Raw genomic sequence first — 26,991 nt, forward strand, 5'->3', positions numbered from 1 at the left:
GCATGTGAGTGTATTGTGTGGGCCTGTGTGACAGTGTGTGTGTTTGTGTGTCAGTGTGTGAGAGAAGATGCTGTTCTCACAGGCGAGTCTCTCTTTGAGCTCTGGGGTGGGGGCCATGTCCACAGCACTCTTCCCGTGACAGTTGACCAGGGAGGGGTCAGCCCCGTGGCTCAGCAGCAGAGAACACACCTCCACGCGGTTCTTCGAGGCAGCTTCGTGGAGAGGGGTGAACTGCCACAGGTCCATGGCATTAACACACGCTCCGTGCTACAGGAAACAGAGAGGGATGTTAGACACAATCGATATTGTAAAGGAAAGAAAGTGGCAGGTAGGTGAAAATGTTTTTTTTGAAACTAGTCCAATAAGAGCAAAGATTTCGCTGAACTTTTCATTGAGGCGTTACGACTCAGGTGTTACCGCAGCACTCACGTGATATCTGACATCAAACATCAGGTGAGTGATGAGGACTTCCCGTAAACTAGCCAGTCAGTCTTGAGACTTAAAGACCAACTCAGACAAGAAGTGAAAAAAGTCTGAGTTTTCTGTCAAAGGAACCCAGGAGCCTGCTGGTTTCCTGTTCAACCTGATTATGAGGGCTAAAATCAGTCCCTGGTTTGAGGGGAACAATGGAGAAAAAAAAGCAGTGGAACTGGCTTCGTGGTCCAGAGTTTAATTTGAGGGCTCTATAGCCTCTGAGCTAAAGGATTCTCACTTTCATAACATATGCCATTTAACAGAGGCTTTTATCCAAAGCAACTTACAGTCATGCATGCATACATTTGAAGTATGGGTGGTCCCAGGAACCAAACCCACTGTCCTGGCGTTGCTAGCATCATGCTCTACCAACTGAGTTCAACAGCCACACCATAACAAGCATGCCAGGACACACACGAAGCAGCAGAGGCGACTAGAAATGCTGCATTTCTTACCTTCAGCAGCAGCTCTGTCACTTCGTAGTGACCATAGGAACAGGCATTATGGAGAGGAACCAGACCCCTGAGGGTGAGAGGCCCACATAGACCACATTCATTCACATACGAAACAGACTTTGTATATCTGTGTACTGAACAGCTCAGTTAGTTAGGTAAGGAGGTCAATGAAGTGTGAACTCAACATTTCAAAAACATTGGGGGGGACACGACACATGGCAAACAACAAACACACTTACCCTTTGTCCTTCGCATGTACGTCGGCACCGTGCTGTAGTAGGAGCTGGACTATTCTGACCCGGTTGTACCCTGCAGCCAGGTGGAGAGGGGTGGACTACAGAGGAGAAAAGCGAGAGAGAATAATCAGAATAAGACAAGGAAATCTGAGACGACACTTTCTATCTAACAAAACACCCCCTACTGGGCTAGAGCAGGAGGTGGATGCCCATGACCACACCTATAGCGCGTTAGCACCGCTCCTCAGCGGTAGCCTATATATGAGTGTGTGTATCTGGGGAGAGATGTTGATGGGAGATCCCAGAGAGGGAGGAATGGACTCAGGAGGATGGAAACGTTTACCAGGAGGTGGTTCACTGAAACAGAACTACAATGAGCTCAGAACCAGAATCAGCAACACAAAGAGCTGATCTGGGAGGAAAATATCATTGTGATCATTATAGTTAACACTTCAGGGGAAACCCCAGTGGGCTAGCCTTGGCTATATGACTGCACTACTTATATATCCTTTCACATCTACTCGCTTGTCTTTTGTTATTGTCTTCCAGATGGAGGCTGTGTGTGTGTGTGTGTGTGTGTGTGTGTGTGTGTGTGTGTGTGTGTGTGTGTGTGTGTGTGTGTGTGTGTGTGTGTGTGTGTGTGTGTGTGTGTGTGTGTGTGTGTGTGTGTGTGTGTGTGTGTGTGTGTGTGTGTGTGTGTGTGTGTGTGTGTGTGTGTGTGTGTGGTATAACCTAAGTTATGTTAATCTCATCTCACAGACTCGGTCTTCCCACTGAATAGTCAAATAGCGTACATCACCTCATTTAAAATAATTAGTGCAATTAGGGAACTGCCAACTCAAGCTGGACCAAAAATGTGAATCAATGGCTTCCCTCGTAGCAGCCATGTGAAAGCCTCTCTCAGCTGTTTCTGCTTTGAGCAGAGTGCTCGACACATTAGTCAACAGTCAAGTAGTGAAGCGCTAGAACAATGGCTGCTGCCAACACAACACAGGAAATTGGTGCTTTGGTGCCAGTTTGTTGGGCTGTCCTACACCTGTGATTCTGGAAAATCATGAAATGTAGCTTGCTACGTTTGTTGTGAAGAGGCAGTGACTGATTTCGAGCAAACGCAGACAAAACAACAAACCTAAGGAGGAGCTGAAAAGAAAAGGAAGCATCACGGAAGAGACAGCAGCAGTGGAGTTCCATCAACAGAACACACAGATGACTAGTGGAGCATCACTGTAACTCAGAGACAGCAGCAGTGGAGTTCTATCAACAGAACACACAGATGACTAGTGGAGCATCACTGTAACTCAGAGACAGCAGCAGTGGAGTTCTATCAACAGAACACACAGATGACTAGTGGAGCATCACTGTAACTCAGAGACAGCAGCAGTGGAGTTCTATCAACAGAACACACAGATGACTAGTGGCGCATCACTGTAACTCAGAGACAGCAGCAGTGGAGTTCTATCAACAGAACACACAGATGACTAGTGGCGCATCACTGTAACTCAGAGACAGCAGCAGTGGAGTTCTATCAACAGAACACACAGATGACTAGTGGCGCATCACTGTAACTCAGAGACAGCAGCAGTGGAGTTCTATCAACAGAACACACAGATGACTAGTGGAGCATCACTGTAACTCAGAGACAGGAGTTCGTCTAGCGACCGTGCGTTGAGTGGGTATCAGAGACTAAATCAAATTGTCACAGCCAGACAGTGAATAAAGAGGTAGCACGAAAAAGGCTGGACCTCAGCCCCTTTCAGATGTACTTTCTAGGTGAGGAAAAAGTATGTGACTGGAGAATAGTGAACAAAATAACGAGACAAAAGTGCCAATGAAGAGTGCACAACAAATATTTTCCTGCTTTCCACTGATTACACAATTAATAAGGAACTGTGTATATTGTCCACCCATAGATAATTTACAACTCTTATTTGGTCTGGACAATAGTACCAAAATGCAAAAAAGCTTTCGTAACATGCACATTATGATTACAACAGCAAAAGTAGACAATGACCCAAGTCCAAAACAAGGATAAAGGGTGTGACAAGCTACAGGATGGCAGGGTGAGGTCATAGTATGGCATTACAGGAGCAGATGCAGACAGGGGAAGTATGTTGGCCCCGGTAATAAGCAGGAAATAAGGTGAAATCAGGAACACCTACAGAAGAGGGCTCGTATCCCAGTGTTCTTCATCCTGACCCAAACTCCCCTCCACCCCAAATCATAACCGGAACCCAGGAAGCAATGGGAGGTTTGGTGGGTGGATGAAATGTGACCAACAAGAAGGCCAAGGTCCCAAAATGTGCACAAGGAGTCAGCTAAACTGAAAAAAATGATAAACCAAAATCCCCCAGAAAAGTAATCAAAAGGAGTGCATCAATCTTAGAGCTGTTTGAAAATAACTTACCAGCATTTTTTGAGATGTCGACTGATTGACAATGTCGCCAGAACAAAAACAAGGAACACAAAAACACAAAAATGATAGCATCATGTCGGTATTCCAAGCTAGAAGAAGTCATTGCAGATTTCAATCTAAATGTCAAATTCAATTGAGCAGGTGTATTTTATTTTAGGTGTTTCTAATCATTTGAATAAGTTGTTGGGAACAGAACAGCGCGTTTGCACTAGAACCTTTCGAGACAGAAGGTCAGGTGAGAGGTGCAGGAGACTGACATTAGCAACCATAACATTTCTATGACATTTGAGCAATATCAGGAGGAAGACGACACGGTTGTTGATCATTCAGTCTCCCCTTTTACACTCGGTCCAGCCCATTTGGGCAGTGGGAAGGTTGGGCCTGGCATCCGGGCACCAGACAGCCCTGTTCTGTTCTACCCCCAGATAGATAACCTAGGCTACGTGAGCCGGACGGGACGGGGGAAAGGGGGCTGGGACAGGGGACAGGGTGCTGGGACGGGGGACAGGGTGCTGGGACGGGGGACAGGGTGCTGGGACATGGTGCTGGGACGGGGGAAAGGGGGCTGGGACATGGTGCTGGAACAGGGGACAGGGTGCTGGGACAGGGGACAGGGTGCTGGGACATGGTGCTGGGACGGGGGAAAGGGGGCTGGGACAGGGGGCTGGGACATGGTGCTGGGACAGGGTGCTGGGACGGGGGACAGGGTGCTGGGACGGGGGACAGGGTGCTGGGACGGGGGACAGGGTGCTGGGACATGGTGCTGGGACGGGGGACAAGAGGCTGGGACAGAGGACGGGAGGCTGGGACAGGGGGCTTGGACGGAGGATGGGAGGCTGGGACGGGGGGCTGGGACGGAGGATGGGAGGCTTGGACGGAGGCCGGGACGGAGGCCGGGACGGGGAGCTGAGACAGGGGGCTTGGACGGAGGACGGGGGGCTGGGACAGGGGGCTTGGACGGAGGACGGGAGGCTGGGACGGGGGGCTGGGACGGAGGATGGGAGGCTGGGACGGGGGGCTGGGACAGGGGGCTTGGACGGAGGACGGGAGGCTGGGAAGGGGGACAGGAAGGATGAATCCTTCCAGTCCCATCCCTGTCAAACGTGGCAAAGCAGAGCTGTTGTATGTTAGTAATCATAGGATGCAACACTAGACCTCCCTTCAACATGACAGCACAGCCCCCCTGTGAATCATACGTATTAATATGCCCTTTACCAGACGCTTACAGTCATTTTGTGGATCTCAGTACAAAACTGCTATAGAACAACAAAAGCCATTGTAGAACCTCAGAACTGGAAACCAGTATCATGCACGTCCTTATTTTACAAGGGAAAGAAATCAGCTATTATATGAAAGCCTGATAACAAAATAGCTATCTACAAAATAAACTGACTGAAATTCACCCAAAACACAGTTTATGATGAGAGTATTTTACATGCATCCCATACCACTGTCTTGACCAGAGACTAGACTATTTATCCCAGTAACAACATGCCATGAATCTATAACGTGTTGGTAGGATTCACACACCATGCTGACAGAATGCTTTCTTTCACTCTGTTTCGTCTGCACTAAAAGCTGCATTTTTCACAAACAGTTTTCCCTTGTCTGCCAGTTTGTTTTTATTGGGTTGTGTCTCGCCCCAGGAACATTACAAAATGCAATGCAGCACAGGGCTGCATCGCCATGGCGACACAGCTGTAGCTGAGGTTGGGCTCAATCGCTTAGGCTCCGCCCGTCAATCTGTCACCCCAGAGGGACAGGAGGAAAGGAGAGGGGGAGGAGGGGAGTCAGCCTAGTGAGAGATAGAGCATCCCACCGGCTTTATACCCAATCACTACTGCGAAATAAACAATAACAAACCCTGTTCAAAATAACTAGGTACTGGTCCCTCCCGCTCCCTTTGCAATCACTAACATAGCTCATGGACAAGACAGGGTAATGTTCCATCTGCTTTCAGACACAAATCTTCTCTCTGTTAAACAACGGACCGGAAATGATTACAAACCGGCTTCCATTTAGAGAGTCTAGTCCACTACCACAGTCCACTCAATACCCTCTCCCTTCCTCAAATAATGTACTGCCCCTACGGATATTAAGGACCGTTCGAATTCGTAACATGATGTACTGAAGTGATACAGATAGTTAGAGGAACTGCTGGAGCATATTGTCTCGGAGGCCCCACTGTGATAACACAGAGCATTTCCATTTTAAAACCAAATCTTCAGTGTTTGAAGGGGACATCTGTGATGGTATAAAAGCACTGTTCCATTTCCCAGTAGACCTGGAGAAATAAATAAAGAGAGAGCGTGAGAGAAAATGGATGTGGCAGGATGACCTTTTGTCTCCCAGCCCTTGGGGATGGGTACTGTAGTGAGTCAGGGAGAGAAGAGAGATTTTCAAGTGTGCCGCGGAACTTTTCCTAATCTCGATTTCTTTTTGGAACTCACTTATAAACGTGACCTGTGGAATGCAGATGGAATTGGCAGCACCAGTGGCGCTCAGACAATACATTGGATGGCACATGGTTACATCTGTGTCATTGTTTCACGTCCAGTACGCTCAGCTAGTTGGTGTTTGTCAGTTGAGGGGCGCACATCACGAGCAAAAGAATTAGCATTATTTTATCTGCATGTGAGAACCACTAGCACAGGCAAGTCTGATAAGGCTCAGCTGAACCACAGCCTCTGCCGTAGAAAACAACAGAGCTTTCTGTCCATGGTTGCACCTTTACAGAACATGGCCCGTCTCAAGCTCAGTTCAAAACAAAAAAACTATTTTACTGGAGCTAAAAAAATAATGTGTCACAGAAAACAGATGATTTGCAGTATGGATCAGATGGAGGACACCACCACTAAATAAATGGGGACATTTTAGGTGTGCCGCAGAATGTATTATGCCATCAAGGCGTGCCACGGTTGAAATAAGGTTGGGAACCGCTGGGTTAGAAAAGGAAAGGGGGATACCTAGTCAGTTGTACAACTGAATGCATTCAACTGAAATGTGTCCACCGCTTTTAACCTAACCCCTCTGAATCAGAGGTGCGGGGGGCTGCCATAATCGACATCCACGTCTTGGGCGCCCGGGGAACAGTTGGTTAACTGCCCCAATGCTCTAACCACTAGGCTACCTAGCGAATACTTATCTGTGTGTACTATATGTCCATGTCCTTTGAATTGTTACCTGGCAGTCAGCTCAGTTAGCCCAGTTAACCCAGTTAGCCCCAGCGCCTCGCCAGCATGATTTGGACTTCTAACCCCTTTTAAAAATGGTGTGTTTGAGCTACAGACGTCTGGGTTGTACCTTTTCATTAGTCTATTTGTTCTGGTAGCAACAATTTTGTCTGTGATTAATGGCAGATCCCGAAGGGTTCCGGGTCTTTTTTACAAAAACATCTGAATGGTTTCAGCTTCAAACTATTAAAATCTTTCTATGAAAAGACGACTCATGAGCACATACATGTTTTGCTCCTAATTACAAGATCACAGTAATACGAGGACAGTGGCTTTGATGCTGTAATAAAGCTCACATAATTGCTGTCACTGACTAGTTGGATATTCATTTCCCATTGGACAAACAATTACTGTACTTACACCATTCATTTAAATTCATTTTTAGAGGGGTTTCTGCAGTGGCAGACCTTTTTTCATTCACATTTGTCAATAAAACTCATGAATGCAACTTTATGTCAAATAGTTATGTGTTGTAGCCCTGGTTGTCCTGAAAACAACATGGTAAAACACTTCATTGTGAGGCTAAATAGGAAGGCTGAACAAGCAGATAAATGAAAAGCAGGTTTTTGCTGGGGTCTCAGGACTGATAGGGTTAAAGTAGTCCACCTCCTGCACACTGGGAGGTCTCAGATCACCAGCAAGTATCTGTAATGTGTGACTACATCAGGCACCTGTAAACACACCTCTCTACAGCACAGGGTCACAAAGAGCTTCACAGAGGGAAGAGGAGAGGAGGGACTGGGGTGAGAAGAGAGGGACTGGATGATAGGAGGGACTGGGGTGAGAAGAGAGGGACTGGGTGAGAGGAGGGACTGGGGTGAGAAGAGAGGGACTGGGTGAGAGGGACTGGGGTGAGAGGAGGGACTGGGGTGAGAAGAGAGGGACTGGGTGAGAGGAGGGACTGGGGTGAGAAGAGAGGGACTGGGTGAGAGGAGGGACTGGGGTGAGAAGAGAGGGACTGGGTGAGAGGAGGGTCTGGGGTGAGAAGAGAGGGACTGGGTGAGAGGAGGGACTGGGGTGAGAAGAGAGGGACTGGGTGAGAGGAGGGTCTGGGGTGAGAAGAGAGGGACTGGGTGAGAGGAGGGACTGGGGTGAGAAGAGAGGGACTGGGTGAGAGGAGGGACTGGGGTGAGAAGAGAGGGACTGGGTGAGAGGAGGGACTGGGGTGAGAAGAGAGGGAGGGGATGAGAGGAGGGACTGGGGTGAGAAGAGAGGGAGGGGATGAGAGGAGGGACTGGGGTGAGAAGAGAGGGAGGGGATGAGAGGAGGGACTGGGGTGAGAAGAGAGGGAGGGGATGAGAGGAGGGACTGGGGTGAGGGAAGAGAGGGAGGGGATGAGAGGAGGGACTGGGGTGAGAAGAGAGGGAGGGGATGAGAGGAGGGACTGGGGTGAGAAGAGAGGGAGGGGATGAGAGGAGGGACTGGGGTGAGAAGAGAGGGAGGGGATGAGAGGAGGGACTGGGGTGAGAAGAGAGGGAGGGGATGAGAGGAGGGACTAGGGTGAGAAGAGAGGGAGGGGGTGAGAGGAGGGACTAGGGTGAGAAGAGAGGGAGGGGGTGAGAGGAGGGACTGGGGTGAGAAGAGAGGGAGGGGATGAGAGGAGGGACTGGGGTGAGAAGAGAGGGAGGGGATGAGAGGAGGGACTGGGGTGAGAAGAAAGGGACTGGGTGAGAGGAGGGACTGGGGTGAGAAGAGAGGGACTGGGTGAGAGGAGGGACTGGGGTGAGAAGAGAGGGACTGGGTGAGAGGAGGGACTGGGGTGAGAAGAGAGGGAGGGGATGAGAGGAGGAGGGACTAGGGTGAGAAGAGAGGGAGGGGAGGAGAGGAGGGACTAGGGTGAGAAGAGAGGGAGGGGTGAGAGGAGGGACTAGGGTGAGAAGAGAGGGAGGGGATGAGAGGAGGGACTGGGGTGAGAAGAGAGGGAGGGGATGAGAGGAGGGACTGGGGTGAGAAGAGAGGGGAGGGGATGAGAGGAGGGACTGGGGTGAGAAGAGAGGAAGGGGATGAGAGGAGGGACTGGGGTGAGAAGAGAGGGAGGGGATGAGAGGAGGGACTGGGGGTGAGAAGAGAGGGAGGGGGTGAGAGGAGGGACTGGGGTGAGAAGAGAGGGAGGGGATGAGAGGAGGGACTAGGGTGAGAAGAGAGGGAGGGGATGAGAGGAGGGACTAGGGTGAGAAGAGAGGGAGGGGATGAGAGGAGGGACTGGGGTGAGAAGAGAGGGAGGGGATGAGAGGAGGGACTAGGGTGAGAAGAGAGGGAGGGGGTGAGAGGGGAGAAGATGTACTGGGGTGAGCGGGGAGAAGAGGGACTGGGGTGAGCGGATGGGAGGACGGAGGGGAGAGGGACTGGGGTGAACGGAGAGAGGAGGGGAGGACGGGGGTGAGAGGAGAGATGAGGGGGTCAGAGAGGAGAGGGTGAGAGGGGAGGGACTGGGGTTGAAGGAAAGCTCTGACTACATACTTTGATATTACTTTCATCAGTAAGCACCTAGCAGCTCCATTCCTTTTACTCTACTTTCACAGAATTGTAACCTGTAACCATGCCAACAGTGACTGGTAAGTCGTTGCCATGGCGGCAGTGCATGCTATAACTACCATGAAAACGGTACAGTTGGAGGTTTGGCCGAGGCACTGTGCTTTCCTGAGTGAACCTCTCTCTCCATTCATATAACCATGCATCATAAGGCTTAACCCCAGGGAGGGACGATACCACCTGCCTGGGAGGGACACTGTCCTTATGTCCTGGATAGAGTAAACAGCCTAGTCCGAGGGGAGGCAGGCGAACACAAACGTTGGTCAAACAGAGAGAAAGAGAGAGCGAACACAAACGTTGGTCAAACAGAGAGAAAGAGAGAGCGAACACAAACGTTGGTCAAACAGAGAGAAAGAGAGAGCGAACACAAACGTTGGTCAAACAGAGAGAAAGAGAGAGCGAACACAAACGTTGGTCAAACAGAGAGAAAGAGAGAGCGAACACAAACGTTGGTCAAACAGAGAGAAAGAGAGAGCGAACACAAACGTTGGTCAAACAGAGAGAAAGAGAGAGCGAACACAAACGTTGGTCAAACAGAGAGAAAGAGAGAGCGAACACAAACGTTGGTCAAACAGAGAGAAAGAGAGAGCGAACACAAACGTTGGTCAAACAGAGAGAAAGAGAGAGAGCGAACACAAACGTTGGTCAAACAGAGAGAAAGAGAGAGAGCGAACACAAACATTGGTCAAACAGAGAGAAAGAGAGAGCGAACACAAACGTTGGTCAAACAGAGAGAAAGAGAGAGAGCGAACACAAACGTTGGTCAAACAGAGAGAAAGAGAGAGAGAACACAAACGTTGGTCAAACAGAGAGAAAGAGAGAGAGAGAAAGAGAGAGAGCGAACACAAACATTGGTCAAACAGAGAGAGAGAGAAAGAGAGAGCGAACACAAACATTGGTCAAACAGAGAGAAAGAGAGAGAGCGAACACAAACGTTGGTCAAACAGAGAGAAAGAGAGAGAGCGAACACAAACGTTGGTCAAACAGAGAGAAAGAGAGAGCGAACACAAACGTTGGTCAAACAGAGAGAAAGAGAGAGAAAGAGAGAGCGAACACAAACGTTGGTCAAACAGAGAGAAAGAGAGCGAACACAAACATTGGTCAAACAGTGAGAAAGAGAGAGCGAACACAAACGTTGGTCAAACAGAGAGAAAGAGAGAGAAAGAGAGAGCGAACACAAACGTTGGTCAAACAGAGAGAAAGAGAGAGAGCGAACACAAACGTTGGTCAAACAGAGAGAAAGAGAGAGAGCGAACACAAACGTTGGTCAAACAGAGAGAAAGAGAGAGAGCGAACACAAACGTTGGTCAAACAGAGAGAAAGAGAGAGAGCGAACACAAACGTTGGTCAAACAGAGAGAAAGAGAGAGAGCGAACACAAACGTTGGTCAAACAGAGAGAAAGAGAGAGAGCGAACACAAACGTTGGTCAAACAGAGAGAAAGAGAGAGAGCGAACACAAACGTTGGTCAAACAGAGAGAAAGAGAGAGAGCGAACACAAACGTTGGTCAAACAGAGAGAAAGAGAGAGAGCGAACACAAACGTTGGTCAAACAGAGAGAAAGAGAGAGAGCGAACACAAACGTTGGTCAAACAGAGAGAAAGAGAGAGAGCGAACACAAACGTTGGTCAAACAGAGAGAAAGAGAGAGCGAACACAAACGTTGGTCAAACAGAGAGAAAGAGAGAGCGAACACAAACGTTGGTCAAACAGAGAGAAAGAGAGAGAGCGAACACAAACGTTGGTCAAACAGAGAGAAAGAGAGAGAGCGAACACAAACGTTGGTCAAACAGAGAGAAAGAGAGAGAAAGAGAGAGAGCGAACACAAACGTTGGTCAAACAGAGAGAAAGAGAGAGAAAGAGAGAGAGCGAACACAAACGTTGGTCAAACAGAGAGAAAGAGAGAGAAAGAGAGAGAGCGAACACAAACGTTGGTCAAACAGAGAGAAAGAGAGAGAAAGAGAGAGAGCGAACACAAACGTTGGTCAAACAGAGAAAGAGAGAGAGCGAACACAAACGTTGGTCAAACAGAGAGAAAGAGAGAGAGCGAACACAAACGTTGGTCAAACAGAGAGAAAGAGAGAGAGAACACAAACGTTGGTCAAACAGAGAGAAAGAGAGAGAGCGAACACAAACGTTGGTCAAACAGAGAGAAAGAGAGAGAGCGAACACAAACGTTGGTCAAACAGAGAGAAAGAGAGAGCGAACACAAACGTTGGTCAAACAGAGAGAAAGAGAGAGAGAACACAAACGTTGGTCAAACAGAGAGAAAGAGAGAGAGCGAACACAAACGTTGGTCAAACAGAGAGAAAAGAGAGAGTCAAAAAGAGAGAGAGCGAACACAAACGTTGGTCAAACAGAGAGAAAAAGAGAAAGAGAGAGCGAACACAAACGTTGGTCAAACAGAGAGAAAAGAGAGAGCGAACACAAACGTTGGTCAAACAGAGAGAAAGAGAGAGAGCGAACACAAACGTTGGTCAAACAGAGAGAAAGAGAGAGAGAACACAAACGTTGGTCAAAAGAGAGAGAGCGAACACAAACGTTGGTCAAACAGAGAGAAAGAGAGAGAACACAAACGTTGGTCAAAAGAGAGAGCGAACACAAACGTTGGTCAAACAGAGAGAAAGAGAGAGAGCGAACACAAACGTTGGTCAAACAGAGAGAAAGAGAGAGAGCGAACACAAACGTTGGTCAAACAGAGAGAAAGAGAGAGAAAGAGAGAGAGCGAACACAAACGTTGGTCAAACAGAGAGAAAGAGAGAGAAAGAGAGAGCGAACACAAACGTTGGTCAAACAGAGAGAAAGAGAGAGAGCGAACACAAACGTTGGTCAAACAGAGAGAAAGAGAGAGCGAACACAAACGTTGGTCAAACAGAGAGAAAGAGAGAGAGCGAACACAAACGTTGGTCAAACAGAGAGAAAGAGAGAGAGCGAACACAAACGTTGGTCAAACAGAGAGAAAGAGAGAGAGCGAACACAAACGTTGGTCAAACAGAGAGAAAGAGAGAGAGCGAACACAAACGTTGGTCAAACAGAGAGAAAGAGAGAGAGCGAACACAAACGTTGGTCAAACAGAGAGAAAGAGAGAGAGAGAACACAAACGTTGGTCAAACAGAGAGAAAGAGAGAGAAAGAGAGAGCGAACACAAACGTTGGTCAAACAGAGAGAAAGAGAGAGAGAACACAAACGTTGGTCAAACAGAGAGAAAGAGAGAGAGCGAACACAAACGTTGGTCAAACAGAGAGAAAGAGAGAGAGAACACAAACGTTGGTCAAACAGAGAGAAAGAGAGAAAGAGAGAGCGAACACAAACGTTGGTCAAACAGAGAGAAAGAGAGAGAGCGAACACAAACGTTGGTCAAACAGAGAGAAAGAGAGAGAAAGAGAGAGAGAACACAAACGTTGGTCAAACAGAGAGAAAGAGAGAGAAAGAGAGAGCGAACACAAACATTGGTCAAACAGAGAGAAAGAGAGAGAGAGAACACAAACATTGGTCAAACAGAGAGAAAGAGAGAGAGCGAACACAAACGTTGGTCAAACAGTGAGAAAGAGAGAGCGAACACAAACGTTGGTCAAACAGAGAGAAAGAGAGAGAGCGAACACAAACGTTGGTCAAACAGTGAGAAAGAGAGAGAGAACACAAACATTGGTCAAACAGAGAGAAAGAGAGAGAGCGAACACAAACGTTGGTCAAACAGAGAGAAAGAGAGAAAGAGAGAGAGCGAACACAAACGTTGGTCAAACAGAGAGAAAGAGAGAAAGAGAGAGAGCGAACACAAACGTTGGTCAAACAGAGAGAAAGAGAGAAAGAGAGAGAGCGAACACAAACGTTGGTCAAACAGAGAGAAAGAGAGAGAGCGAACACAAACGTTGGTCAAACAGAGAGAAAGAGAGAGAAAGAGAGAGCGAACACAAACGTTGGTCAAACAGAGAGAAAGAGAGAGAAAGAGAGAGCGAACACAAACGTTGGTCAAACAGAGAGAAAGAGAGAGAGCGAACACAAACGTTGGTCAAACAGAGAGAAAAGAGAAAGAGAGAGAGCGAACACAAACGTTGGTCAAACAGAGAGAAAGAGAGAAAGAGAGAGAGCGAACACAAACGTTGGTCAAACAGAGAGAAAGAGAGAAAAGAGAGAGAGAACACAAACGTTGGTCAAACAGAGAGAAAGAGAGAGAGCGAACACAAACGTTGGTCAAACAGAGAGAAAGAGAGAAAGAGAGAGAGCGAACACAAACGTTGGTCAAACAGAGAGAAAGAGAGAAAGAGAGAGAGAGAACACAAACGTTGGTCAAACAGAGAGGTGGTGAGGGTAGGCAACAACATCTCCCCGCTGATCCTCAACACGGGGGCCCCACAAGGGTGCGTTCTGAGCCCTCTCCTGTACTCCCTGTTCACCCACGACTGCGTGGCCACGCACGCCTCCAACTCAATCATCAATTTTGCGGACGACACAACAGTGGTAGGCTTGATTACCAACAACGACGAGACGGCCTACAGGGAGGAGATGAGGGCCCTCGGAGTGTGGTGTCAGGAAAATAACCTCACACTCAACGTCAACAAAACTAAGGAGATGATTGTGGACTTCAGGAAACAGCAGAGGGATCACCCCCCTATCCACGTCGATGGAACAGTAGTGGAGAGGGTAGCTAGTTTTAAGTTCCTCGGCATACACATCACAGACAAACTGAATTGGTCCACTCACACTGACAGCGTCGTGAAGAAGGCGCAGCAGCGCCTATTCAACCTCAGGAGGCTGAAGAAATTCGGCTTGTCACCAAAAGCACTCACAAACTTCTACAGATGCACAATCGAGAGCATCCTGGCGGGCTGTATCACCGCCTGGTACGGCAACTGCTCCGCCCTCAACTGTAAGGCTCTCCAGAGGGTAGTGAGGACTGCACAACGCATCACCGGGGGCAAACTACCTGCCCTCCAGGACACCTACACCACCCGTTGTTACAGGAAGGCCATAAAGATCATCAAGGACATCAACCACCCGAACCACTGCCTGTTCACCCCGCTATCATCCAGAAGGCGAGGTCAGTACAGGTGCATCAAAGCTGGGACCGAGAGACTGAAAAACAGCTTCTATCTCAAGGCCATCAGACTGTTAAACAGCCACCACTAACATTGAGTGGCTGCTGCCAACACACTGTCATTGACACTGACCCAACTCCAGCCATTTTAATAATGGGAATTGATGGGAAATGATGTAAATATATCACTAGCCACTTTAAACAATGCTACCTTATATAATGTTACTTACCCTACATTATTCATCTCATATGCATATGAATATACTGTACTCTACACCATCGACTGCATCCTTATGTAACACATGTATCACTAGCCACTTTAACTATGCCACTTTGTTTACTTCGTCTACACACTCATCTCATATGTATATACTGTACTCGATACCATCTACTGTATGCTGCTCTGTACCATCACTCATTCATATATCCTTATGTACATATTCCTTATCCCCTTACACTGTGTATAAGACAGTAGTTTTGGAATTGTTAGTTAGATTACTTGTTGGTTATCACTGCATTGTCGGAACTAGAAGCACAAGCATTTCGCTACACTCGCATTTAACATCTGCTAACCATGTGTATGTGACAAATAAAATTTGATTTGATTTGATTTGATTTGAAAGAGAGAGAAAGAGAGAGAGCGAACACAAACGTTGGTCAAACAGAGAGAAAGAGAGAGAGCGAACACAAACGTTGGTCAAACAGAGAGAAAGAGAGAGAGCGAACACAAACGTTGGTCAAACAGAGAGAAAAGAGAGAGAGCGAACACAAACGTTGGTCAAACAGAGAGAAAGAGAAAGAGAGAGAGCGAACACAAACGTTGGTCAAACAGAGAGAAAGAGAGAGAAAGAGAGAGCGAACACAAACGTTGGTCAAACAGAGAGAAAGAGAGAGAGAACACAAACGTTGGTCAAACAGAGAGAAAGAGAGAGAGCGAACACAAACGTTGGTCAAACAGAGAGAAAGAGAGAGAGCGAACACAAACGTTGGTCAAACAGAGAGAAAGAGAGAGAAAGAGAGAGAAAGAGAGAGAGAGAACACAAACGTTGGTCAAACAGAGAGAAAGAGAGAGAAAGAGAGAGAACACAAAGTCAAACAAGAGAGAGAGAGAGAACACAAACGTTGGTCAAACAGAGAGAAAGAGAGAGAACACAAACGTTGGTCAAAAGAGAGAGAGCGAACACAAACGTTGGTCAAACAGAGAGAAAGAGAGAGAGCGAACACAAACGTTGGTCAAACAGAGAGAAAGAGAGAGAGAGAACACAAACGTTGGTCAAACAGAGAGAAAGAGAGAGCGAACACAAACGTTGGTCAAACAGAGAGAAAGAGAGAGAGCGAACACAAACGTTGGTCAAACAGAGAGAAAGAGAGAGAAAGAGAGAGCGAACACAAACGTTGGTCAAACAGAGAGAAAGAGAGAAAGAGAGAGAGAGAGAGAGAACACAAACGTTGGTCAAACAGAGAGAAAAGAGAGAGCGAACACAAACGTTGGTCAAACAGAGAGAAAGAGAGAGAGCGAACACAAACGTTGGTCAAACAGAGAGAGAGAGCGAACACAAAAGAGAGAAGCGAACACAAACGTTGGTCAAACAGAGAGAAGAGAGCGAACACAAACGTTGGTCAAACAGAGAGAAAGAGAGAGAGCGAACACAAACGTTGGTCAAACAGAGAGAAAGAGAGAGAGCGAACACAAACGTTGGTCAAACAGAGAGAAAGAGAGAGAGCGAACACAAACGTTGGTCAAACAGAGAGAAAGAGAGAGAGCGAACACAAACGTTGGTCAAACAGAGAGAAAGAGAGAGAGCGAACACAAACGTTGGTCAAACAGAGAGAAAGAGAGAGAGCGAACACAAACGTTGGTCAAACAGAGAGAAAGAGAGAGAGCGAACACAAACGTTGGTCAAACAGAGAGAAAGAGAGAGAGCGAACACAAACGTTGGTCAAACAGAGAGAAAGAGAACACAAACGTTGGTCAAAGAAGAGAAAGAGAGAGAGCGAACACAAACGTTGGTCAAACAGAGAGAAAGAGAGAGAGAGAACACAAACGTTGGTCAAACAGAGAGTCAAAAAGAAAGAGAGCGAACACAAACGTTGGTCAAACAGAGAGAAAGAGAGAGAGCGAACACAAACGTTGGTCAAACAGAGAAAGAGAGAGAAACAAACGTTGGTCAAACAGAGAGAAAAGAGAGAGCGAACACAAACGTTGGTCAAACAGAGAGAAAGAGAGAGAGCGAACACAAACGTTGGTCAAACAGAGAGAGAGAACACAAACGTTGGTCAAACAGAGAGAAAAGAGCGAACACAAACGTTGGTCAAACAGAGAGAAAGAGAGAGAGCGAACACAAACGTTGGTCAAACAGAGAGAAAGAGAGAGCGAACACAAACGTTGGTCAAACAGAGAGAAAGAGAGAGCGAACACAAACGTTGGAGAGAAAGAAGCGAACACAAACGTTGGTCAAACAGAGAGAAAGAGAGAGCGAACACAAACGTTGGTCAAACAGAGAGAAAGAGAGAGAGCGAACACAAACGTTGGTCAAACAGAGAGAGAGAGCGAACACAAACGTTGGTCAAACAGAGAGAAAGAGAGAGAGCGAACACAAACGTTGGTCAAACAGAGAGAAAGAGAGAGAGCGAACACAAACGTTGGTCAAACAGAGAGAACACAAACGTTGGAGAGCGAACACAAAGTCAAACAGAGAGAAAGAGAGAGCGAACACAAACGTTGGTCAAACAGAGAGAAAGAGAGAGAGCGAACACAAACGTTGGTCAAACAGAGAGAAAGAGAGAGAGCGAACACAAACGTTGGTCAAACAGAGAGAAAAGAGCGAACACAAACGTTGGTCAAACAGAGAGAAAGAGAGAGCGAACACAAACGTTGGTCAAACAGAGAAAGAGAGAGAGCGAACACAAACGTTGGTCAAACAGAGAGAAAGAGAGAGAACACAAACGTTGGTCAAACAGAGAAAGAGAGAACACAAACGTTGGTCAAACAGAGAGAAAGAGAGAGAGCGAACACAAACGTTGGTCAAACAGAGAGAAAGAGAGAGAGCGAACACAAACGTTGGTCAAACAGAGAGAAAGAGAGAGAGCGAACACAAACGTTGGTCAAACAGAGAGAAAGAGAGAGAGCGAACACAAACGTTGGTCAAACAGAGAGAAAGAGAGAGAGCGAACACAAACGTTGGTCAAACAGAGAGAAAGAGAGAGAGCGAACACAAACGTTGGTCAAACAGAGAGAAAGAGAGAGAGCGAACACAAACGTTGGTCAAACAGAGAGAAAGAGAGAGAGCGAACACAAACGTTGGTCAAACAGAGAGAAAGAGAGAGAGCGAACACAAACGTTGGTCAAACAGAGAGAAAGAGAGAGAGCGAACACAAACGTTGGTCAAACAGAGAGAAAGAGAGAGCGAACACAAACGTTGGTCAAACAGAGAGAAAGAGAGAGAGAGAACACAAACGTTGGTCAAACAGAGAGAAAGAGAGAGAGAGAGAAAGAGAGAGAGAGAACACAAACGTTGGTCAAACAGAGAGAAAGAGAGAGAGAACACAAACGTTGGTCAAACAGAGAGAAAGAGAGAGAGCGAACACAAACGTTGGTCAAACAGAGAGAAAGAGAGAGAGCGAACACAAACGTTGGTCAAACAGAGAGAAAGAGAGAGAGAACACAAACGTTGGTCAAACAGAGAGAAAGAGAGAGAGAACACAAACGTTGGTCAAACAGAGAGAAAGAGAGAGAGCGAACACAAACGTTGGTCAAACAGAGAGAGAGAGCGAACACAAACGTTGGTAAAACAGAGAGAAAGAGAGAGAGCGAACACAAACGTTGGTCAAACAGAGAGAAAGAGAGAGAGCGAACACAAACGTTGGTAAAACAGAGAGAAAGAGAGAGCGAACACAAACGTTGGTCAAACAGAGAGAGAGAGAGAGCGAACACAAACGTTGGTAAAACAGAGAGAAAGAGAGAGCGAACACAAACGTTGGTCAAACAGAGAGAAAGAGAGAGCGAACACAAACGTTGGTCAAACAGAGAGAAAGAGAGAGAGCGAACACAAACGTTGGTCAAACTAGAGAGAGCGAACACAAACGTTGGTCAAACAGAGAGAAAGAGAGAGAGCGAACACAAACGTTGGTCAAACAGAGAGAAAGAGAGAGAGCGAACACAAACGTTGGTCAAACAGAGAGAAAGAGAGAGAGCGAACACAAACGTTGGTAAAACAGAGAGAAAGAGAGAGAGCGAACACAAACGTTGGTCAAACAGAGAGAAAGAGAGAGAGCGAACACAAACGTTGGTAAAACAGAGAGAAAGAGAGAGAGCGAACACAAACGTTGGTCAAACAGAGAGAAAGAGAGAGAGCGAACACAAACGTTGGTCAAACAGAGAGAAAGAGAGAGCGAACACAAACGTTGGTCAAACAGAGAGAAAGAGAGAGAGCGAACACAAACGTTGGTCAAACAGAGAGAAAGAGAGAGAAAGAGAGAGAGCGAACACAAACGTTGGTCAAACAGAGAGAAAGAGAGAGAGCGAACACAAACGTTGGTCAAACAGAGAGAAAGAGAGAGAAAGAGAGAGCGAACACAAACGTTGGTCAAACAGAGAGAAAGAGAGAGAGAGAACACAAACGTTGGTCAAACAGAGAGAAAGAGAGAGAAAGAGAGAGAAAGAGAGAGAAAGAGAGAGAGAGAACACAAACGTTGGTCAAACAGAGAGAAAGAGAGAGAGCGAACACAAACGTTGGTAAAACAGAGAGAAAGAGAGAGAGCGAACACAAACGTTGGTCAAACAGAGAGAAAGAGAGAGAGCGAACACAAACGTTGGTCAAACAGAGAGAAAGAGAGAGCGAACACAAACGTTGGTCAAACAGAGAGAAAGAGAGAGAGCGAACACAAACGTTGGTCAAACAGAGAGAAAGAGAGAGAAAGAGAGAGAGCGAACACAAACGTTGGTCAAACAGAGAGAAAGAGAGAAAGCGAACACAAACGTTGGTCAAACAGAGAGAAAGAGAGAGAAAGAGAGAGCGAACACAAACGTTGGTCAAACAGAGAGAAAGAGAGAGAGAGAACACAAACGTTGGTCAAACAGAGAGAAAGAGAGAGAAAGAGAGAGAAAGAGAGAGAGAGAACACAAACGTTGGTCAAACAGAGAGAAAGAGAGAGAAAGAGAGAGAGAGAACACAAACGTTGGTCAAACAGAGAGAAAGAGAGAGAAAGAGAGAGAAAGAGAGAGAGCGAACACAAACGTTGGTCAAACAGAGAGAAAGAGAGAGAAAGAGAGAGAGAGAACACAAACGTTGGTCAAACAGAGAGAAAGAGAGAGAAAGAGAGAGAAAGAGAGAGAGCGAACACAAACGTTGGTCAAACAGAGAGAGAGAGCGAACACAAACGTTGGTCAAACAGAGAGAAAGAGTGAGAGCGAACACAAACGTTCGTCAAACAGAGAGAGAGAGCGAACACAAACGTTGGTCAAACAGAGAGAAAGAGTGAGAGCGAACACAAACGTTGGTCAAACAGAGAGAAAGAGAGAGAAAGAGAGAGAAAGAGAGAGAGAGAACACAAACGTTGGTCAAACAGAGAGAAAGAGAGAGAAAGAGAAGAAAGAGAGAGCGAACACAAACGTTGGTCAAACAGAGAGAAAGAGAGAAAGAGAGAGCGAACACAAACGTTGGTCAAACAAGAGAGAGAAAGAGAGAGAAAGAGAGAGAGCGAACACAAACGTTGGTCAAACAGAGAGAAAGAGAGAAAGAGAGAGAGCGAACACAAACGTTGGTCAAACAGAGAGAAAGAGAGAGAAAGAGAGAGAAAGAGAGAGAGCGAACACAAACGTTGGTCAAACAGAGAGAAAGAGAGAAAGAGAGAGCGAACACAAACGTTGGTCAAACAGAGAGAGAGAGCGAACACAAACGTTGGTAAAACAGAGAGAAAGAGAGAGAGCGAACACAAACGTTGGTCAAACAGAGAGAAAGAGAGAGAGCGAACACAAACGTTGGTAAAACAGAGAGAAAGAGAGAGAGCGAACACAAACGTTGGTCAAACAGAGAGAAAGAGAGAGAGCGAACACAAACGTTGGTCAAACAGAGAGAAAGAGAGAGCGAACACAAACGTTGGTCAAACAGAGAGAAAAGAGAGAGAGCGAACACAAACGTTGGTCAAACAGAGAGAAAGAGAGAGAAAGAGAGAGAGCGAACACAAACGTTGGTCAAACAGAGAGAAAGAGAGAGAGCGAACACAAACGTTGGTCAAACAGAGAGAAAGAGAGAGAAAGAGAGAGCGAACACAAACGTTGGTCAAACAGAGAGAAAGAGAGAGAGAGAACACAAACGTTGGTCAAACAGAGAGAAAGAGAGAGAAAGAGAGAGAAAGAGAGAGAGAGAACACAAACGTTGGTCAAACAGAGAGAAAGAGAGAGAGCGAACACAAACGTTGGTAAAACAGAGAGAAAGAGAGAGAGCGAACACAAACGTTGGTCAAACAGAGAGAAAGAGAGAGAGCGAACACAAACGTTGGTCAAACAGAGAGAAAGAGAGAGCGAACACAAACGTTGGTCAAACAGAGAGAAAGAGAGAGAGCGAACACAAACGTTGGTCAAACAGAGAGAAAGAGAGAGAAAGAGAGAGAGCGAACACAAACGTTGGTCAAACAGAGAGAAAGAGTGAAAGCGAACACAAACGTTGGTCAAACAGAGAGAAAGAGAGAGAAAGAGAGAGCGAACACAAACGTTGGTCAAACAGAGAGAAAGAGAGAGAGAGAACACAAACGTTGGTCAAACAGAGAGAAAGAGAGAGAAAGAGAGAGAAAGAGAGAGAGAGAACACAAACGTTGGTCAAACAGAGAGAAAGAGAGAGAGAACACAAACGTTGGTCAAACAGAGAGAAAGAGAGAGAGCGAACACAAACGTTGGTCAAACAGAGAGAAAGAGAGAGAGCGAACACAAACGTTGGTCAAACAGAGAGAAAGAGAGAGCGAACACAAACGTTGGTCAAACAGAGAGAGAGAGCGAACACAAACGTTGGTCAAACAGAGAGAGAGAGCGAACACAAACGTTGGTCAAACAGAGAGAGAGAGCGAACACAAACGTTGGTAAAACAGAGAGAAAGAGAGAGAGCGAACACAAACGTTGGTCAAACAGAGAGAAAGAGAGAGAGCGAACACAAACGTTGGTCAAACAGAGAGAAAGAGAGAGCGAACACAAACGTTGGTCAAACAGAGAGAGAGAGCGAACACAAACGTTGGTAAAACAGAGAGAGAGAGCGAACACAAACGTTGGTAAAACAGAGAGAAAGAGAGAGAGCGAACACAAACGTTGGTCAAACAGAGAGAAAGAGAGAGAGCGAACACAAACGTTGGTCAAACAGAGAGAAAGAGAGAGAGCGAACACAAACGTTGGTCAAACAGAGAGAAAGAGAGAGAGCGAACACAAACGTTGGTCAAACAGAGAGAAAGAGTGAGAGCGAACACAAACGTTGGTCAAACTGAGAGAAAGAGAGAGAGCGAACACAAACGTTGGTCAAACTGAGAGAAAGAGAGAGCAAAAACAAAAGTTGGTCAAAATTCCACGGAACAGTTGGATGTGCTTTGGTAGTACCCAACTTGCTAACAACCATCAGGTCCTAATGGCCTGGTAGTCAGGGTTCTAGTGTGCTACTGGCATCGATGCCAAATGCAATTGAAAATCCCATCAAACAAAACAGTATCATGCTTTTAAAACTCAACGTGATGCTCAGTTTGAAGAAAGAAGTTCAACAGCAGGTTTGTCATTGTGGATTATGTTTCAAACGAAATGGACAGAGCTTTCTAAGGTGATGATTTATTCAAAACACCCATATGCATAGGCTTATGAGATAAAGCCCCCAAAATAACCTGAATTAAAATGAGGATTGTGCCATTATACCATAAATAGCCTACTGCATATTACGCATGGCAAAAAAACTAAACTGATTTAAGAACTGTTACCAGCCCTTTCAAGCTTAACATCCTTATCATTTATCGCCCTCCAGGTCCCCTCGGAGAGTTCATCAATGAGCTTGATGCCTTGATAAGCTCCTTTCCTGAGGATGGCTCACCTCTCACAGTTCTGGGCGACTTTAACCTCCCCACGTCTACCTTTGACTCATTCCTCTCTGCCTCCTTCTTTCCACTCCTCTCCTCTTTTGACCTCACCCTCTCACCTTCCCCCCCTACTCACAAGGCAGGCAATACGCTCGACCTCATCTTTACTAGATGCTGTTTTTCCACTAACCTCATTGCAACTCCCCTCCAAGTCTCCGACCACTACCTTGTATCCTTTTCCCTCTCGCTCTCATCCAACACTTCCCACACTGCCCCTACTCGGATGGTATCGCGCCGTCCCAACCAGCTTTCTCCCCCGCTACTCTCTCCTCTTCCATCCTATCATCTCTTCCCTCTGCTCAAACCTTCTCCAACCTATCTCCTGATTCTGCCTCCTCAACCCTCCTCTCCTCCCTTTCTGCATCCTTTGACTCTCTATGTCCCCTATCTTCCAGGCCGGCTCGGTCCTCCCCTCCCGCTCCGTGGCTTGACGACTCATTGCGAGCTCACAGAACAGGGCTCCGGGCAGCCGAGCGGAAATGGAGGAAAACTCGCCTCCCTGCGGACCTGGCATCCTTTCACTCCCTCCTCTCTACATTTTCCTCCTCTGTCTCTGCTGCTAAAGCCACTTTCTACCACTCTAAATTCCAAGCATCTGCCTCTAACCCTAGGAAGCTCTTTGCCACCTTCTCCTCCCTCCTGAATCCTCCTCCCCCTCCCCCCTCCTCCCTCTCTGCAGATGACTTGTGTCAACCATTTTGAAAAGAAGGTCGACGACATCCGATCCTCGTTTGCTAAGTCAAACAACACCGCTGGTTCTGCTCACAGTGCCCTACCCTGTGCTCTGACCTCTTTCTCCCCTCTCTCTCCAGATGAAATCTCGCGTCTTGTGACGGCCGGCCGCCCAACAACCTGGCTTGACCCTATCCCCTCCTCTCTTCTCCAGACCATTTCCGGAGACCTTCTCCCTTACCTCACCTCGCTCATCAACTTATCCCTGACCGCTGGCTACGTCCCTTCCGTCTTCAAAGAGCGAGAGTTGCACCCCTTCTGAAAAAACCTACACTCGATCCCTCCGATGTCAACAACTACAGACCAGTATCCCTTCTTTCTTTTCTCTCCAAAACTCTTGAACGTGCCGTCCTTGGTCAGCTCTCCCGCTATCTCTCTCAGAATGACCTTCTTGATCCAAATCAGTCAGGTTTCAAGACTAGTCATTCAACTGAGACTGCTCTTCTCTGTATCACGGAGGCGCTCCGCACCGCTAAAGCTAACTCTCTCTCCTCTGCTCTCATCCTTCTAGACCTATCGGCTGCCTTCGATACTGTGAACCATCAGATCCTCCTCTCCACCCTCTCCGAGTTGGGCATCTCCGGCGTGGCCCACGCTTGGATTGCGTCCTACCTGACAGGTCGCTCCTACCAGGTGGCGTGGCGAGAATCTGTCTCCTCACCATGCGCTCTCACCACTGGTGTCCCCCAGGGCTCTGTTCTAGGCCCTCTCCTATTCTCGCTATACACCAAGTCACTTGGCTCTGTCATAACCTCACATGGTCTCTCCTATCATTGCTATGCAGACGACACACAATTAATCTTCTCTTTTCCCCCTTCTGATGACCAGGTGGCGAATCGCATCTCTGCATGTCTGGCAGACATATCAGTGTGGATGACGGATCACCACCTCAGCTGAGGTTCGGCAAACGGAGCTGCTCTTCCTCCCGGGGAAGGACTGCCCGTTCCATGATCTCGCCATCACGGTTGACAACTCCATTGTGTCCTCCTCCCAGAGCGCTAAGAACCTTGGCGTGATCCTGGACAACACCCTGTCGTTCTCAACTAACATCAAGGCGGTGGCCCGTTCCTGTAGGTTCATGCTCTACAACATCCGGAGCGACCTTGCCTCACACAGGAAGCGGCACAGGTCCTAATCCAGGCACTTGTCATCTCCCGTCTGGATTACTGCAACTCGCTGTTGGCTGGGCTCCCTGCCTGTGCCATTAAACCCCTACAACTCATCCAGAACGCCGCAGCCCGTCTGGTGTTCAACCTTCCCAAGTTCTCTCCACGTCACCCCGCTCCTCCACTCTCTCCACTGGCTTCCAGTTGAAGCTCGCATCCGCTACAAGACCATGGTGCTTGCCTACGGAGCTGTGAGGGGAACGATGCACCTCAGTACCTCCAGGCTCTGATCAGGCCCTACACCCAAATAAGGGCACTGCGTTCATCCACCTCTGGCCTGCTCGCCTCCCTACCACTGAGGAAGTACAGTTCCCGCTCAGCCCAGTCAAAACTGTTCGCTGCTCTGGCTCCCCAATGGTGGAACAAACTCCCTCACGACGCCAGGACAGCGGAATCAATCACCACCTTCCGGAGACACCTGAAACCCCACCTCTTTAAGGAATACCTAGGATAGGATAAAGTAATCCTTCTCACCCCCCTTAAAATATGTAGATGCACTATTGTAAAGTGGCTGTTCCACTGGATGTCATAAGGTGAATGCACCAATTTGTAAGTCGCTCTGGATAAGAGCGTCTGCTAAATGACTTAAATGTAATGTAAATGTAAGATATTTTTGGTACATAATTGGTCTAGACTATACTCCAAAATGAAACAAATTCGAGTCACTGCCATTGAGTGTGGACTATTATTATGCATACTGGATGGTCTGGTTATCTTATGCGATCTGTCCACGAGACTGGGAGAGAACGTAAAGCCCTAGGCCATGCAGTTGGTTCATCGGTGGTGCAGGGCGATTTTAAATAGCCTAGTAAAAGGGAATTGATTATATTTTCATAATGAATTGGATGACACAACATTTAGCTATACACAATATCTAACAACCATGTGCGTCCATCTCCTTCTCGCTCCGTTTCATTCCTTTCTCCAGCGCGCATAGGGGCTGTTAACAGTTTAATGAAATATGTTTCGTTGCAAAAACACGTTAGTATCTCTGTTCCCGAACAGATTGTACTTCGAGTCCCAAATGAAGCCCCCCATTAGAAAGGTGTTCCTAATGTTTTGTATAGTCCTTTATATATTTGCTATGGACTGTGTTCTTCTGCCTTCTACATAGTAAAGGCTACATACACCTCTACTGTGCTGCTGTGTTTCTCAACCATTATAGTTCATTGTCTTGATTGTTGTCTGTTTTCAGTCGCCACGACTAATCCACCTTGGTACCTAGGCCTATATATACACACTACCTTTCAAAAGTTTGGGGTCCTTTAGAAACGGCAGATTTTTAATACAATATCTACATTGGCGTACAGAGGCCCATGATCAGCAACCATTACTCCTGTGTTCCAATGGCATGTTGTGATAGCTAATCCAAGTTTATAATTTTGAAAGGATAGTGGTTACAGTAGCCTAGTGGTTACAGCGTTGAACTAGTAACCGGAAGGTTGCAAGTTCAAACTCCCGAGCTGACAAGGTACAAATCTGTCGTTCTGCCCCTGAACAGGCAGTTAATCCACTGTTCCCAGGCCGTCATTGTAAATAAGAATTTGTTCTTAACTGACTTGCCTGGTTAAATAAAGGTAAAAAAATTAATACAGTTAGAATACCCTTTTGCAATTATGTTAGCACAGCTGAAAACTGTTGTTTTGATTAAAGAAGCAATAAAACTGGCCTTTAGACGAGTTGAGTATGTGGAGAATCAGCATTTGTGGGTTCGATTACAGGCTCAAAATGGCCAGAAACAAAGACCTTTCTTCTGAAACTCGTCAGTCTATTCTAATTCGGAGAAATTAAGACTATTCCATGCGAGAAATTGCCAAGAAACCGAAGATCTCGTACAACGCTGTGTACTACTCCCTTCACAGAACAGCGCAAACTGGCACTAACCAGAATAGAAAGAGGAGTGGGAGGGGAGTACAATGAGCAAGAGGACAAGCACATTAAAGTGCCTTTTAAAATGATTAACTTGGATTGGCGAACACATGAGTGATGGTTGCTGATAATGGGCCTCCAATATACACACACACACACACACACACACACACACACACACACACACACACACACACACACACACACACACACACAGTTGAAGTCGGAAGTTTACATACACTTAGGTTGGAGTCATTAAAACTTGTTTTTAAACCACTCCAAAAGGTTCTTGTTAATACACTATACTTTTGGCAAGTCGTTTAGGACATCTACATTGTGCATGACAAGTAATTTTTCCAATAATTGTTTACAGACAGATTATTTCACTTAAAATTCACTGTATCACCATAGTCTGGCATTTTTATGGCGGTTTTGGAGCACTGGCTTTTCCAGCGGAGACAGACCTTTCAGGTTATGTCGATATAGGACTTGTTTTACTGTGGATATAGATACTTTTGTACCGGTTTCCTCCAGCATCTTCACAAGGTCGTTTGCTGCTGTTCTGGGATTGATTTGCACTTTTCACACCAAAGTAGGTTCATCGGGAGAAGACAGACCGCACCTACTTCCTGGAAGATACGGGCGTAGTCCCATGGTGTTTATACTTGCGTACTATTGTTTGTACAGATGAATGCGGTACCTTCAGGCGTTTGGAAATTGTTCCCAAGGATGAACCAGACTTGTG

General features: G+C 46.8%; 1 protein-coding gene across 3 annotated transcripts in view; it reads right to left on the minus strand.

The window, feature by feature from the left end:
* Positions 1–26,991, minus strand: part of tnksa (tankyrase, TRF1-interacting ankyrin-related ADP-ribose polymerase a) — a 175,574-nt gene that overhangs the window by 37,858 nt on the left and 110,725 nt on the right. For 2 of the 3 annotated variants that reach the window (XM_046304579.1, XM_046304580.1), the window contains exons 7-10: positions 3,570–3,590; positions 1,169–1,263; positions 930–996; positions 81–267 (exon numbers count right to left, since the gene is read on the minus strand). In XM_046304579.1, the coding sequence (XP_046160535.1) occupies positions 81–267; positions 930–996; positions 1,169–1,263; positions 3,570–3,590 (370 nt within the window). The remainder of the gene's footprint in view (positions 1–80; positions 268–929; positions 997–1,168; positions 1,264–3,569; positions 3,591–26,991) is intronic. The other variant, XM_046304581.1, reaches the window with a different exon arrangement.

This window comes from Oncorhynchus gorbuscha, linkage group LG16 (genome assembly GCF_021184085.1).
Source record: "Oncorhynchus gorbuscha isolate QuinsamMale2020 ecotype Even-year linkage group LG16, OgorEven_v1.0, whole genome shotgun sequence".
Lineage (NCBI taxonomy): Eukaryota > Metazoa > Chordata > Actinopteri > Salmoniformes > Salmonidae > Oncorhynchus > Oncorhynchus gorbuscha.